Here is a 13244-nt window from a genome sequence, read left to right on the forward strand (position 1 = left end):
CGGAGCAACTACGCCCGTGAGCCACAACTACTGAGCCTGCGCGTCTGGAGCCTGTGCTCCGCAACAAAAGAGGCCGCGACAGTGAGAGGCCCGCGCACCGCGATGAAGAGTGGCCCCCGCTTGCCGCAACTAGAGAAAGCCCTCACACAGAAACGAAGACCCAACACAGCCAAAAATAAAAATAAATAAATAAATAAATAATTAAAAAAAAAAAAAAAAAAAAAAAAAAGATTCAGAGCCTTCGTGGGCATGGGCTTCTGTGAGTGCTAAGAGTTTTGGGGAGTTGTAGATTGTCCCAGGTGGACAGGGGAAGCTAGGTTGCAATCAGAAAACATTTCTATTTCCTCATTTCTGCCAAACTGCCTAAAGGTGTCTCAGAAGAAAAGTACGCAAATCTTTAAGGCACTGGTAATTCGTTGTGATCTAATTTGTCATTCTAATAAATTTTGACTGTTACATCTCATTTTATTAATAATTTTGTATTATTTTTCTTAATGTGAGGCCCGCAAATTGTATGGCTTTCATTCTCACAAGACTTGGGTCTATGCCTGGTCCTACCAACTTCTGTTACCTCTTTAACTCTCCGGGCTCAAAACTGGCCCAATCCAGTCCTTCCTCCTGTACCTGGGAACTCCTGCTTCATACCCCAAATCAACATATGGTTTGTTAAGATTGTTCTTTACTCTCAAAGCTCCTTATTCAAAAACTGATTCTTCTAAAAGTGTAACCTACACCATTTGTCAAATGAGGTGGTTGAAGTTAGATAATCTTTCCAGTCCCTTCCAATTTTGTCCTAAGTTTCCTTTCAAAGAGTGGCAAAATGCTAATTTTTTTTTATAACCACCCACCATCCATCTAGATGCAATTGTAGAGGATTAGAATTAGAATCATGTAGAAGCATTTTGGTTCCATGACTAAATGACAAGGAACATATAAAAATCACTTAACTTCTATAGGGTTTTTCCTCCAACACAAACCTTTATTATTTATTATTATATTTGACTTGGGATTTCAAGATGTTATTTGAATTTCACTTTTAAGCCAGCTGTTTTTAAGCTTTGAATTTCCTTTTAGGCAAATTGTGTCTCACCACACTTTAGCACTCAGACAAGGCAAATATTAATAAAAGATCTGCTCCTAGAGATGTCAGTGGTTATCATTTATTTATTTCTCTTCTTTCTGGTCCACATTAAGACTTTCCCAGAGTAAAGGAAAATATTTGAACTTAGCTTATTTGAACTATCTCTAGTGTTTCAGTGTGTTATTCTTGTTGCTTTTGTTAGTTGCACTGGTTGGTAATGAGAAGAGAAAATGAAAAAAAATAGAAAGCTTACATTCTTTTCATATTTTATTCTAGTGTCTTACTGAGGTTCATGTTCTGATGCTTGGATCACCATAATATGCATATCTTTATTTATTAGCTTTGTGTGTGTTCTGTTAACCTTGAAAACTAATATTTTTTAAAAATTGACTTAACCTCTTTAGACCCATGAACAACTGCATAAAGCCCAAGATGGAGAAGTGGAAAGGGAAAGTCTTGCTTCATTTCTTTCTTTCGAAGCTAAATATAAGGAAACATATGAACAGAAGGGCCCCTCATCATTAACATGCTGTTTGCTGTTTAATGGTACGTTCACGTTGTGTGTGGGCTCTTGCATAGGAAGAGTCTTAATATTTAGATAGCGTCTATACTTCAGACAGTGATTTGAGAGCTTGCAGATCTATTTCTCAGATCAGTGCCTCAAAGAAGTTGAAAGGAAGGGAATTTCTCCATTATTCACATCCCCTCTCTCTCCCTCCTACCAAACTCAGTTTTGTACCCCTTTTACTTCAGCATATGGAAGGTTTCCTCTGTTTTGTTTTCTAGATTTCCAGAGAGAAGATATTGCAAGAAATATTTTTTTTTATTGTTTTGCAGCTCTGAATTAACAATTCTCTGCATTATTTGTGTTTCTTTCAGTAAGTACCAGGTGACCTAATTTGAATAGGGACTACCTCAAAGGAGGATGGTTGGGATATCATGTCCATTCCCTTTGAAGCACTAGGAGGGGAATGAGGAGAACGTGGTGTAGAGTTTGTTTCTTTAATTATGAAATGATGGACTTGCAGAGGACATTTCCAATAGGTTGCTTGTACTGTAGCACTCCAGACCACCCACTGAGCTGCTAGCCTCTCTCCCCCCCATGCTCTAGCCTCACTTGCTTTCATGTCTTGAAGCTTTGGCTTTGGATCTCCAGTTCTTTTTAATATTTCTATTTTACTATTGTTTTAATATTTTCTGTTTCCCTATATAGCAAGGTTTTGTCTTGAATATGCATTTTCCTCATATTTTGTGCAATCATTTTATCTTGATACTCTTCTGGGATGACATTGGTGCCGATATCTTGCTCTTTTCTAGAAAAAAATATATCATTTAGTTTAGCATCTCCCTACTTCCTCTGCTGTAACACAGAAGATTGAAATGGAGTATAATTTAGGGCAGAGTAATTTAATTAAAGGAAGAAGCGTATGAAATGGTCAACATTATCCACTAGATATGGATCTATGTTTGGAAAATTATCCTCTTTTTTATTATTCAAAAAAGAAGAGGAGGAGGAGAAGGAAAGAAAAAATATAGGAATAAAGTGTCATCAGTCAGTCTGTTTGGCTTGGCATTGTAAGAGAAATAGATTTTGGAGAGAGTACTTTTTATTTTTTTCTGAGTTGGTAGCATCCCTCACCTTGGGGAATTGAAGAGCAAGTTGATGATGAAAGGTTCTATATTCAAGATTTGCATCCAAAAGCAGCTTAGGTCTGGTGGGTGTGACAAGCTTGGATTTGCTTGCTAAATATAATGACTTGACTCTAGGGTTAGAGCATAATAGCTTTTCATTTAAAGCATTTCTTTACTTGTTACTAAGAAGAAAGAACTTGACTTTCAGCAGACAGGTGGCAAGAGATGTGCGTTGCTTCCAGTGAGAGCTACAGTTTTCCTCATGTGCAAACTCCTGGGACAGTGTCCCACAGCTCCTGGGCCAGCCTTATATATTAGCTGCAAATGACCTCTACAGGGAAACAGACTCAGAGGAAGGGCATAGCAAATTTTACGAAAAAACGTTCCACTTCCCTAAAGGCTCTTCTATATGCTGCAATTTGCCCTGTGTCTAGTGTTGATTAGGTTATCTACATGCCCTGTTTGTGTCTCCATCTCTGTTGACTGTCTTGTCTTTTAAGTTCCCCGGGGTGGAGGGCGTCCAGTGGCTGTTTTACTCACACCATTTCAGTGTCATGCAGAGGATATCATATGAATAAACATTACATTAAATTATGTGCGGGCTTCTACAAAACATGAAGGTCATTTGGGGATTAAGGACTTTCCAGAGGCAAAAATCTACTAACTGCTTTCTAGCTGGCCCTGTACCCCAAATTCATCCCTCTCTTTCTACTGGTTTTTCGTTTCAACTTGTGTTTGTATGTGCTGCATTACTTCCGTCTGATGGCTTCAAGTTCACGTGTGGTTGTGAGTGTGTGCCTGCATCATATCAACCTTTCAGCTTCCCTCTGGAGCTTCTTAATCTAGTTTAGCAATTATTGATTTCTCTGCCCTTTGATAACTCAAATGGAGCACAATTATACATTCACGTAAGTCTCCTGAAAATGTTGATATAATAAAACAGTCTGTTGAAATTTGCAGTTAAATGTGTGCACATTCATTGTCAGGAACCCCTAATCCCGGGACAGCCAAATTCTGTTGTGAGTTAAGTAGAAGGATCAACTCCTCAAAAAAGGATTTCACCAGGGTTCAACAATTTAAAAAAAAAAAAAAAAATTAAAAATGTCATTGATCTGAGGTCAGTAAAAAGGTAAAACTCAAGTTTGTCCATTATAAGGAAAAAATATTCCAGGAATTTCTGGAAGAAGGCAGAACAAGGGATGAGTCTGTGATCAGTACCTTGTCTGATAGGTAACAGGACTTCAGTACCATTGAACTGAATGTAAAGTGAGGATCCTTCAGTGGTTGTGCCTTGCCTCTAGGAACAATCATACCCATATTAAGCAGTATACCATGCGGAGAGTTAAGCACAGTGAATAAGAGTCTGTATCTAATGAGAGTTAAACTTGTCCCCCACTTACTAGCTGAGTACTTTAAGTACCTTAGCTTTGATTTTCTCATCAGGGGAAAAAAAAAAATCATGTAAGTACTTGAAATGCCCTTAATAATGAAATTTGTCTGGCATACAAAGTAGGTATCCACGAAATGCTAGATGTTATTAATAATAACAACTGCTTACATTTGCACAGTATTTTAACATTTGCAGAGAGTTTTCCCACTTCCTACTGTGTTTGCTTCCCAAAACTCTACAAGATTAAAAAAAAAAAGATAACATTATCTTCTCATTTTACTGATATTTATTTATTTATTTAAATAAGAGAAGTCAATTCCGTATTTAAGTGCTTTATTCAAGGTGAAGCAGTGGCAGATACTACTAACTGTAGTGGCCACTCCCCACTTTTTCTTTGCTGGCAGAGCCCACCTCGTTTTCTCAGTTTTTATTGCACATGCTATGAGGGCATGTGGCTGAATCCTGGTCATTGAAACTGCAGAGATTTTGTCGGTAGGGCTTTTGGGAAAGGATTTCCTTTCTAATTTAAAACAAAACAAAAGCATATGTATACACTAGAGGCTCTTTTTTTTCTTTGCTGGAAGTAGCTGCGTCTGCACATGCTGCAAAGAAGTGTCACAGCCTCCTTGCAAACACGAGGGCAGGTAGCACCCTGTGTTGACATTGTCAGAAAGGATGTATGTGTATCCCTTGGGTCCTTGATGACATTGTTAGGCTAACTTAGTCGTGGAACCCCATCAACTCTGGACCTCTTGTTAAATGAGATAACACATCTGTTACTGTTTGAGTCATTTTTAATACTCCGTTTCTCATGCTAAAGACATACTAACAGATATGGTGGCTAAACCGAGAGTCAAAATCTGGTCTCCTGCTGATTGCAAAGCCTTTGTTCTTTTCAGCAAAGCACACTGCCATCCTAATATTAAGGCCCTTCATAGTAGAGCCAAATGTATCTCTCTATTCTGATATTTGTGTGTTCCTGCTGTTGCCGAAAACCCAGCCTCTGTTCACCGGTGACAAACAGAAACGCAGAGACAGCTTTGGAGGAGCAGAAGAGAGTAGCTCTATTGCTTTGCCAGGCAAAGGGGGCCACAGCAGGCTAACGCCCTCAAGACTGTGCCCCTCTTCCTGGGAAATAAGAAGGGGTCTTATAGTTTCAGGGTGGAAAATAGGGCTCTAGATAAGGATCAGGGCTGATGTTGTCTTGCATTCCTCTTTTCTCCTGGAGACGTTGAGATCATTAGGGCTGGCGTCAGGTGGTTCCGGAACAGGTTCCAGTAGTCCTCGAGGTTATCGTTCCGTGACCTTCTTTCTGGAATGAAGTATGCTCACAAAGGAAAGGAATGTTAGGGAGTATTGTCTTGGAGAAGTAAACATCAGGTGCATAGTACAACTTTAACTAGGGGGCAGTCATTTTCAGAGTTCAATTAAGCAAGAAAGAGAGGAGGAAAAAACATCTGTAGGAGACCGGTTGAATGGGTGGAAAGAATAAGGGCTGAATAAGGGCTAACGTAATGGGGGTGCCTCGACTAGTTTGTACTACAGCACTGCCCATAATCTAAGCTTGAGCTCGATCTGGGAACTTGCTCTCTTTGCTGCCCTGTGAGCGTTCACATCTCTGGATGCCTGTCCTCATGCTGCCTTCCCTTAGAGGATCATCTCTGTAGCCTCTCAAGTCCATCAGAGTCACACACATCCTTCGGGATTTATCTCGAATGCCTCCTTTTGTAAGAAGCTCTTGCTGAGGATATTTTTCTTTCTTGCTGTCTAAAAGATATAAACACTTTTCTCCTGCTACCTACCTTTTTCTTCCTTATTTTGTAACCATCTTTGTACAGCTCTGCCTCTCCACTAGACTGTGAGTTTCCAGGAACTGGTACTGAGTCTCATTCTCCCTTTGTGTCCTGATAGCACATATTTTTTATTCCTGCTTCTTAAGAAGGCATAATAAATGTTTATTGAATTAAATGTGTGGAATTTTAGAGCTGAAAGTTCTTTCTTCTTAACAAAGCTCCCGTTTTCTGGGAATTACAGAAGGTTCTTATCCTTGGATTCATGACCCCCGTAGGATTCAGGAGATCAGTGAAATCATTAACATTATATTCATTGTTTTATGCTCATAACTTTTATTAGATCAGATTCTTAAAGAATTCATGGCTCCTTAAGAGAATGAGAACCTCTGTTTAAGTTGGAAAGTTGAATAAAGGCTTTCTGAACCAAAGACACAATCTGGAACATGCGTATTATAGGGAAACCACTGTTGTGAGTTTTCTTCTTTTCCCTAAAACTGGAGTGCAAAGAAAACAACCAAAAACAAAACAACTTTCTGGCTATTGAATACCCCTCTTCTATCTTATCCAACTCTTTGATCCCCATGAAAGATTGTACCACATCTCTTCAGGGCCCTTATTATTCTCTGTCTCCATATTCACTTCCATCCACGTCTTTAAAAACATCCCACCTAATGTCTCTGGCAAGCTGGTGCAGTGAGCGGAGAGGGGACACTCAAGACTGGGGAGTGAGGGGACACCAGGGCCTTCAGGAAGCTGGTGGGGGAAGGATGTGGGTAGCCAGCTGCAGCCCCTGAACCTAACATCTTCCGTGTGGTTATGCTAATGCTCATGCAAGCTTGACCATGGCCCACTTCAGGAGAGAGGGGCTATGAGCGTTGGCAGGACTGAGTTCTGTGGAGCCACCCCGGGCTTTACAAGGATGGAACCACCTGCCCATGCTCCCCCTGAATCGCTAATGACTGAGAGCATTACGAAAGAAAATGTCGTTTTATAGACTGGGACCCGTGTCACCCTCTTCATTATTCAGAATTTGGAGCTATAGACCCTTAGGAATGAAAAGACTTTAGGATCTTGTAGCCAAAGTGCTCACTGTCAAGAAGCCCAGGGCCACACTTTTGTTTCCCCTGAGATTAGATTCTACCTCCACATTTGGACACAGAGTGAGAAAAAAAAGAATGAAAATCGTTAATAATTGAAAAATGAGGAGACATGTCCTACTTTTCTAAGATTTCCCTGAGATGAAGGAGAGATGAGTTGAAGGCCAGTGGCCAGGCCAGATGTCCCATTGGAACTCAGATCTCCCTGAATGTCCACTAGTTCTCCCAGAGCTACCCGGAATTCATAGTTTAAGAAGAATAGGAAGCTTGCTCTGCAAGCTCCTCCTTCAGAAAAGATTCTCATTAGTCCGCTGCTACCAACCAGGTTGCTACTCATAAGCAAAGTAATTAGGAGAGGCCACTCCAGGGAGAATATGCACATTCCTTCTTAGGGGATGAAGGAAGGGGAACTGCATTGACTCCCCACCCCACCTTCCATCCTCCTTCCTCTGGGGTGCATGCTTTAAGTTAGCAAAGGATGAAAACACTATGTTCTTTCCTTAGGAAAATAAATGGAGGATTCCTGTGGTACTACTTGGGAAGGATAGAGTAAATTTTGGTTTGTTGCAGTCTAGTAATCAATTTAGAGACATTTTTAAAGGTATACTGTGTAGAATCAGGTTTCTAGGAAGGTGTTTTAGGTGTTCCTTAAATGTTTGGAGTTTCATTTCTAAATTATATTTTTATGTTAAAAAAACCACCTGCTGTCACATTCTAAGGTGTAACCTGTCTCAATACTTGGCATAATGGAGACTTCTGAAATGTTAACTTAGCCTGCTGCCTGCTGTGTTCATTCATTCTAATCCAGACCCGGATATAAGGCTTGCCCTGTCATTTTGATACTCATTTTTACTGGTTTTTGATATTTTACACTAAAATGACTGTTAGTCATCCATGTACAGTCTCCCCTCCGTAGCCATAGGTTCTGCATCCCTGAATTCAATCATCCACTGATCAAAAATATTTGGAAAAACATCTAGAATTTTACAAAAAACAAATCTTGAATTTGCCACGTGGTGATGCCTATTTACATAGCACTTACATTGTGTTAGGTATTGTAAGTAATTTAGAGATGATTTAAAGTATGTGAGAGGATGTTCATAGTTTATATACAAATACTCTGCCATTTTGTATAAGGGACTTGAGCATCCATGGATTTTGGTATCCACAGGGGATCCTGGAACCAATCCCCCGTGGATACTAAGGACAGCTGTACTAGTGTCTCTGTCTCTATGCTTTTGCTGTGTAACTGAGAGCAGAAAGAAGTTGGGGTTAGCAGAGGGGAGGAGTGAATTGGCATCTTCCTTTCCCAGGGTCCATTGTGATTTTCTTCCCCCAACTTTGTTGAGGAATACTTGGCAAATCCAATTGAATGTATTTAGAGTGCACAACGAGATGCTTGGATATAAATATACATTGTGTAATGATTGCTAAGATCAAGATCTGTCTCTCTCTCTCTTCTTTGGTGAGAATGCTTAAGATCTACTCTCAGAAAGTTTTGAATATATAATACTGTACTATTAACTATAGTCACCATGCCATACAGTAGATCCTCAGAACTTATAACTGAAGGTTTGTGCCCTTTGACCTACATCTCATTTCCCCCCTCCTTGCAGCTCCTAACCACCACCATTCTATTCTGTTTCTATGGGATCATTTTTTGTTTGTTTTAGATTCTGCATATAAATGATACAGTATTTATATTTCTTTATCTGGCTTATTTCGCCAACAAAATGCCCTCCAGGTTCATCTGTGTTGGCACAAATGGCAGGATTTCCTTTTTTTATGGCTGAATAATATTCCATTGTGTGGACTACTATACTACATTTTCCTTTTTGAAAAATTTATTTTATTGAAGGATAATTGATTTACAATGTGTTAATTTCTACTGTACAGCAAAGTGATTCAGTTATATATATATATATATATATATATATATATATATATATATATATATACATATACACACACACATACTGTATTTCTTTTTGATACTCTTTTGACCCTTATGGTTTATCACAGGATATTGAATGTAGTTCCCTGTGCTATGCAGTAGGACCTTATTTATCCCTTCTATATATAATAGTTTTCACCTACTACTCCTAAACTCCCAATGCATCTCTCCTCACCCCTGCCTCCCCCTTGGCAGCCACAAGTCTGTTCTCTATGTCTGTGAGTCTGTTTCTGTTTCATAGATAAGTTCATTTGTGTCATATTTTAGATTCCGGTTATAAGTGATATCATAGGGTATTTGTCTTTCTGACTTACTTCACTTAGTATGATAATCTCTAGGCCATCCATGTTGCATCCATGTTGCAAATGGCATTAGGAATACTACATTTTCTTTATGTGATGGTTTCTTAATACCTGTATTAAGGGCGAGTGAGAGGCTGGAATTGGTGGAATTCCAGAGAGAGGCTGGAATAATTGGTGGAATTATTCAGTGGGAGCTTTGGGAGACTCTGGAAAAAGAGGTAATAGTTTGTTGAGCTCATTGCTGGGGAGGAAGCCACAAAGGAAGCTTCATTCCCTTGAAGACCCTCATTTATCCCTGCACAGAGCCTGGCACAGTTTCTGGTGCCTTCTCATCCTCCAAGGAATGAGTGATTTGAAAACAGCAGCTTGGTGGATAGGCTTCAGCAGCTTCCTCTTTATAAGTATGGAGAAAATGAAGTTCCTCCTCTCCCCCGCACCCCCCCCCCAGAAGCTTTATGAGCAGTGGGTATGGCAGGAAGGAGCCCCAGCAAAAGAACAGGACTGATGACTTGTGGTGACAGCAGCTCCTAGACTGGTTGGGGGATCCTTAGACATGGCACTGTGGGAAGTCCCAGAAATAAGTGGGCACTGAGGTACTGACACAGTGTAGGTAGAGGTTGTCTAGTCATAGATATTTAGATTATAGCTATTTAAAGAAAGTATCCTAAGATTTAAAGAGGAACCTAAAAAAGGTATTACCATATGGTCACCACTTATTGTTTTGAATCAGGGATATTTTGGTACTATATCATGAGAACAAGATATAGGAAGAAAACAAGATGTTCACAGATATTCCATTTTGTGCGAATGTGTTTATCAAAACAGCCTTGTTCTCATTGATTGGATGTACAATTAAATGCTGTACACTTGGACTTGGAATTAAATCTATACGTGAAAATTGTTTACCAAATGAATAAAAGTAAATGACGATTTATATATTTTTTAAGTACTTATAACATTTCACTTGATCAATAAGTTCCAGTGATTTTTTTGTTTGTTTGTTTGAAAAATACACAAAAATGGTAGACAGTCAAGCCAGACTAGGCAGACAATTGCGTTTACCTGTTTTTCTCATCTAATGGTGGTAGTTTTGGCTGTGGTCCTTTAACATATGCTAATTCTGTAAAACAATATTGCTAATTAACCAGAGCAGAAAAACAAACAAACAACAACAAATCCGATCTAATATAATGACATGTCACCATCCAGGAGTAAGGTGGTAAATAGTGCACATAGACAGGAAAGGGAAAAAAAAGAGGGGAAAAGAGATTTCAAATAATCGATTGAAAACATAACTAAAGGTCAGCAGTTCTCCCTCCTTTCTTGCCCTCTTTCTGAAAACAGAAAGATTAGATTGATTCAAGCAGATATGCTTTGAAATGCCATAAATGACACCTCATCTGGTGCAGTATTGACAAACTGCCTGAGCGTATCACTGGCATTTTCGTTTTACCAGCCCAGCAAGAAGAGTCAGGGAGTGGATTTTTACCTCCCTGCCCTCCTGCCTGTGAATTGCTTAAACACTTTCTGTGTGTGTGTGAGGGGTTCCACACCATTACATGCTGGGTTAAAAAGTTTCGTTCTTTGGGGCTCCAGTGAATTCCCTCGTCAGATGGATGGGAAAGGCAGTTTGTGACTCGCTGAACTTCATTATTTAGTTTACTGCCGTCTTGTATCAGGAGAGCAACTACCTAGAAGTGCTTTATGCCCACACACCCGTTTTCTTGGCGGGGGATTTATAGGCCTATTCGGCAAAATCATATCGAGGTAGAGCAGCGACATCACTCTGTGTCTTCAAACAAACAGCCACCCCGCTGCCGCTGATCAGCATTCCTGGGATGGCGGTGATTGAAATTTAGCACTTCAAGCGACTTTATTGGCACACGGATCTGTTAAGCATATGCCCCCACCGCAGGCCTGCCATCTGACGGGCCCATGGGGTGCCCAGAGCCTCACACATGCTTACGTTTTGCTAAAGAAGTAAGTTTTGAACAGGTCCTTGAAGGAGGCCTGTGCGGCGGTTAAGGAGATGGGTAGCCTTAGAGCACAGGTCCTCGGATTTCTGCCTGTCTTGGGGTGACCGTGGTCCTTCATTCCCTTGAACTTGGAGCAAACCTAAGGTCATGGGGTTCCAGTTTGCTTGCTGTGAAAGAAGTGATCAGAATGTGCTCATCGAAGCTGTGCCTTCCATAAAGCAAGCCCTGTGCTAGCAGAGTAGAACTTGGAAGGATTCAGCACTTCCTGGCATCTTGCTGCCTTGGAATTCAAGGTTAGACTGTTCTGTGCTCACTGTGGCTAGAACTGATCCCTTGGCCTTCAGAGAAGATCCAGGAAATTGATGTCAACATTTTTCTGCTGAGTTGGAAACAGCAGGACTGGGCCAAATGTTCTAGGTTACGAGTATGAGGAGAGAAATATGACCCTGAACAGAAAACAAAGCAGAGCTATTAGGTTCTTTTCATTATGTAAAGAGAGCAAATAAGGGCTGAGACCATCCATGGTTAGAAATACACTGCTCTGTTGTATCTTCCCAAGTGGCACTCCTGTGCTTCACTTAACGCGGCGGAGCCAGGTCATGAGTTTCAGCGGATCCCAGACCACCAGGCCTCATCTGTATGTATGTTCCCTTTTGGCATCAGGCAAAATCCTGGGCTCCTAGTAAATGGTTCATAGGTGTTGAATTCTAAAAGAATGAGCCAAATAGTTTGGCTTCCTCTGAGTGAGGTTGAAAAGAGCAACAAGTTAAAATCAGGGAAGGTTTGCCGAGAAGTGAATGAAGCTTAAGTTTCAAAGTCCCTTAATTGCATAGCCCCCTTCCCAGGGTGTGGAGATTGGAACTCATAATTTTATATCTTGTTTCTTATGAAGGGCTCCCTAAATTCTGTAAGCTTCAGGACCCATAAGACAGAGCTCTGTGCCTGTTCAAATGCTGCTGCCTAGTGCTTATTGCTTCAGTCCAGTGGCTTTCCCAGAAATTGCGAGATCAGAAGAAATAAAGCCAAACCCACAGAGGAGAAGAAAGAGAAGGAACTAGCATTTAAGAACCCCATGCTAATTGAAGCATAATTTGCATTTATGACCTAATTTAACCCCTCACAGCCACCCTTTTTTAAAAATTATTATTTATTTTATTTATTTATTTTTGGCTGTGTTGGGTCTTCGTTTCTGTGCGAGGGCTTTCTCCAGTTGCGGCAAGCGGGGGCCACTCTTCATCGCGGTGCGCAGGCCTCTCACTATCGCGGCCTCTCTTGTTGCGGAGCACAGGCTCCAGACGCGCAGGCTCAGTAGTTGTGGCTCATGGGCCTAGTTGCTCCGCGGCATGCGGGATCTTTCCCAGACCAGGGCTCGAACCCGTGTCCCCTGCATCGGCAGGCAGATTCTCAACCACTGCACCACCAGGGAAGCCCCACCCTTTTTGAGAGATAGCATGTTGAGGTTCAGAGAGGCTGAGTTACCTGCCCGTCTGGTACAGCGAGGAGGGCTGGGACCTGTGTCACTGACCTTCCTCTCTCCCAGCCGTCTGCTCAGTGGCTGCCTTGCAGGACACGTATCTGACAGCTCTGCTAGCTTTCCTGAAAGTGTTAAGCCCACCAGGATAGGAAATGCCTGGATGGGCAGGTAGGTCTTGCTGCCGGGTGAGAGGGAGAAGGTTAGGGAGGGCATCAGGCTTGAGCTGTTTAAGGGAAGGCACAGGCAAACCCTTCCCCAGTCTGTGTAAGCGGATGCTGGCACAACTCATTCAATTATGTGAAGTGCCCATTAAAGGAATTCTAAGCCCTCCCTTGGGCCATTTCAGTTCTATGAGATTGTCATTGTTTGAAACTAACCGAGATTTCTTCTTTTGCCTTCAGGTGATTCTCATTTTGACAAAGCTCTATGACTATAACCTGGGGAGCATCACGGAGAGCTCGCTTTGGAGGTAGGGAAGCTGAGCTAATAATTACTGTGTTACTTAAACATGATGTCCTCGGCTGGCTGCTCACCCCCACCCCCGC

General features: G+C 41.2%; 1 protein-coding gene across 7 annotated transcripts in view; it reads left to right on the plus strand.

Annotated features, from left to right (window-relative positions):
- Positions 1-13244, plus strand: part of SORCS1 (sortilin related VPS10 domain containing receptor 1) — a 556698-nt gene that overhangs the window by 172421 nt on the left and 371033 nt on the right. For all 7 annotated transcript variants that reach the window (XM_082425095.1, XM_082425099.1, XM_082425096.1 and 4 more), the window contains exon 2: positions 13101-13168. In XM_082425095.1, the coding sequence (XP_082281221.1) occupies positions 13101-13168 (68 nt within the window). The remainder of the gene's footprint in view (positions 1-13100; positions 13169-13244) is intronic.

The sequence above is a fragment of the Balaenoptera physalus genome (genome assembly GCF_965194825.1).
Source record: "Balaenoptera physalus genome assembly, chromosome: 14".
NCBI lineage: Eukaryota > Metazoa > Chordata > Mammalia > Artiodactyla > Balaenopteridae > Balaenoptera > Balaenoptera physalus.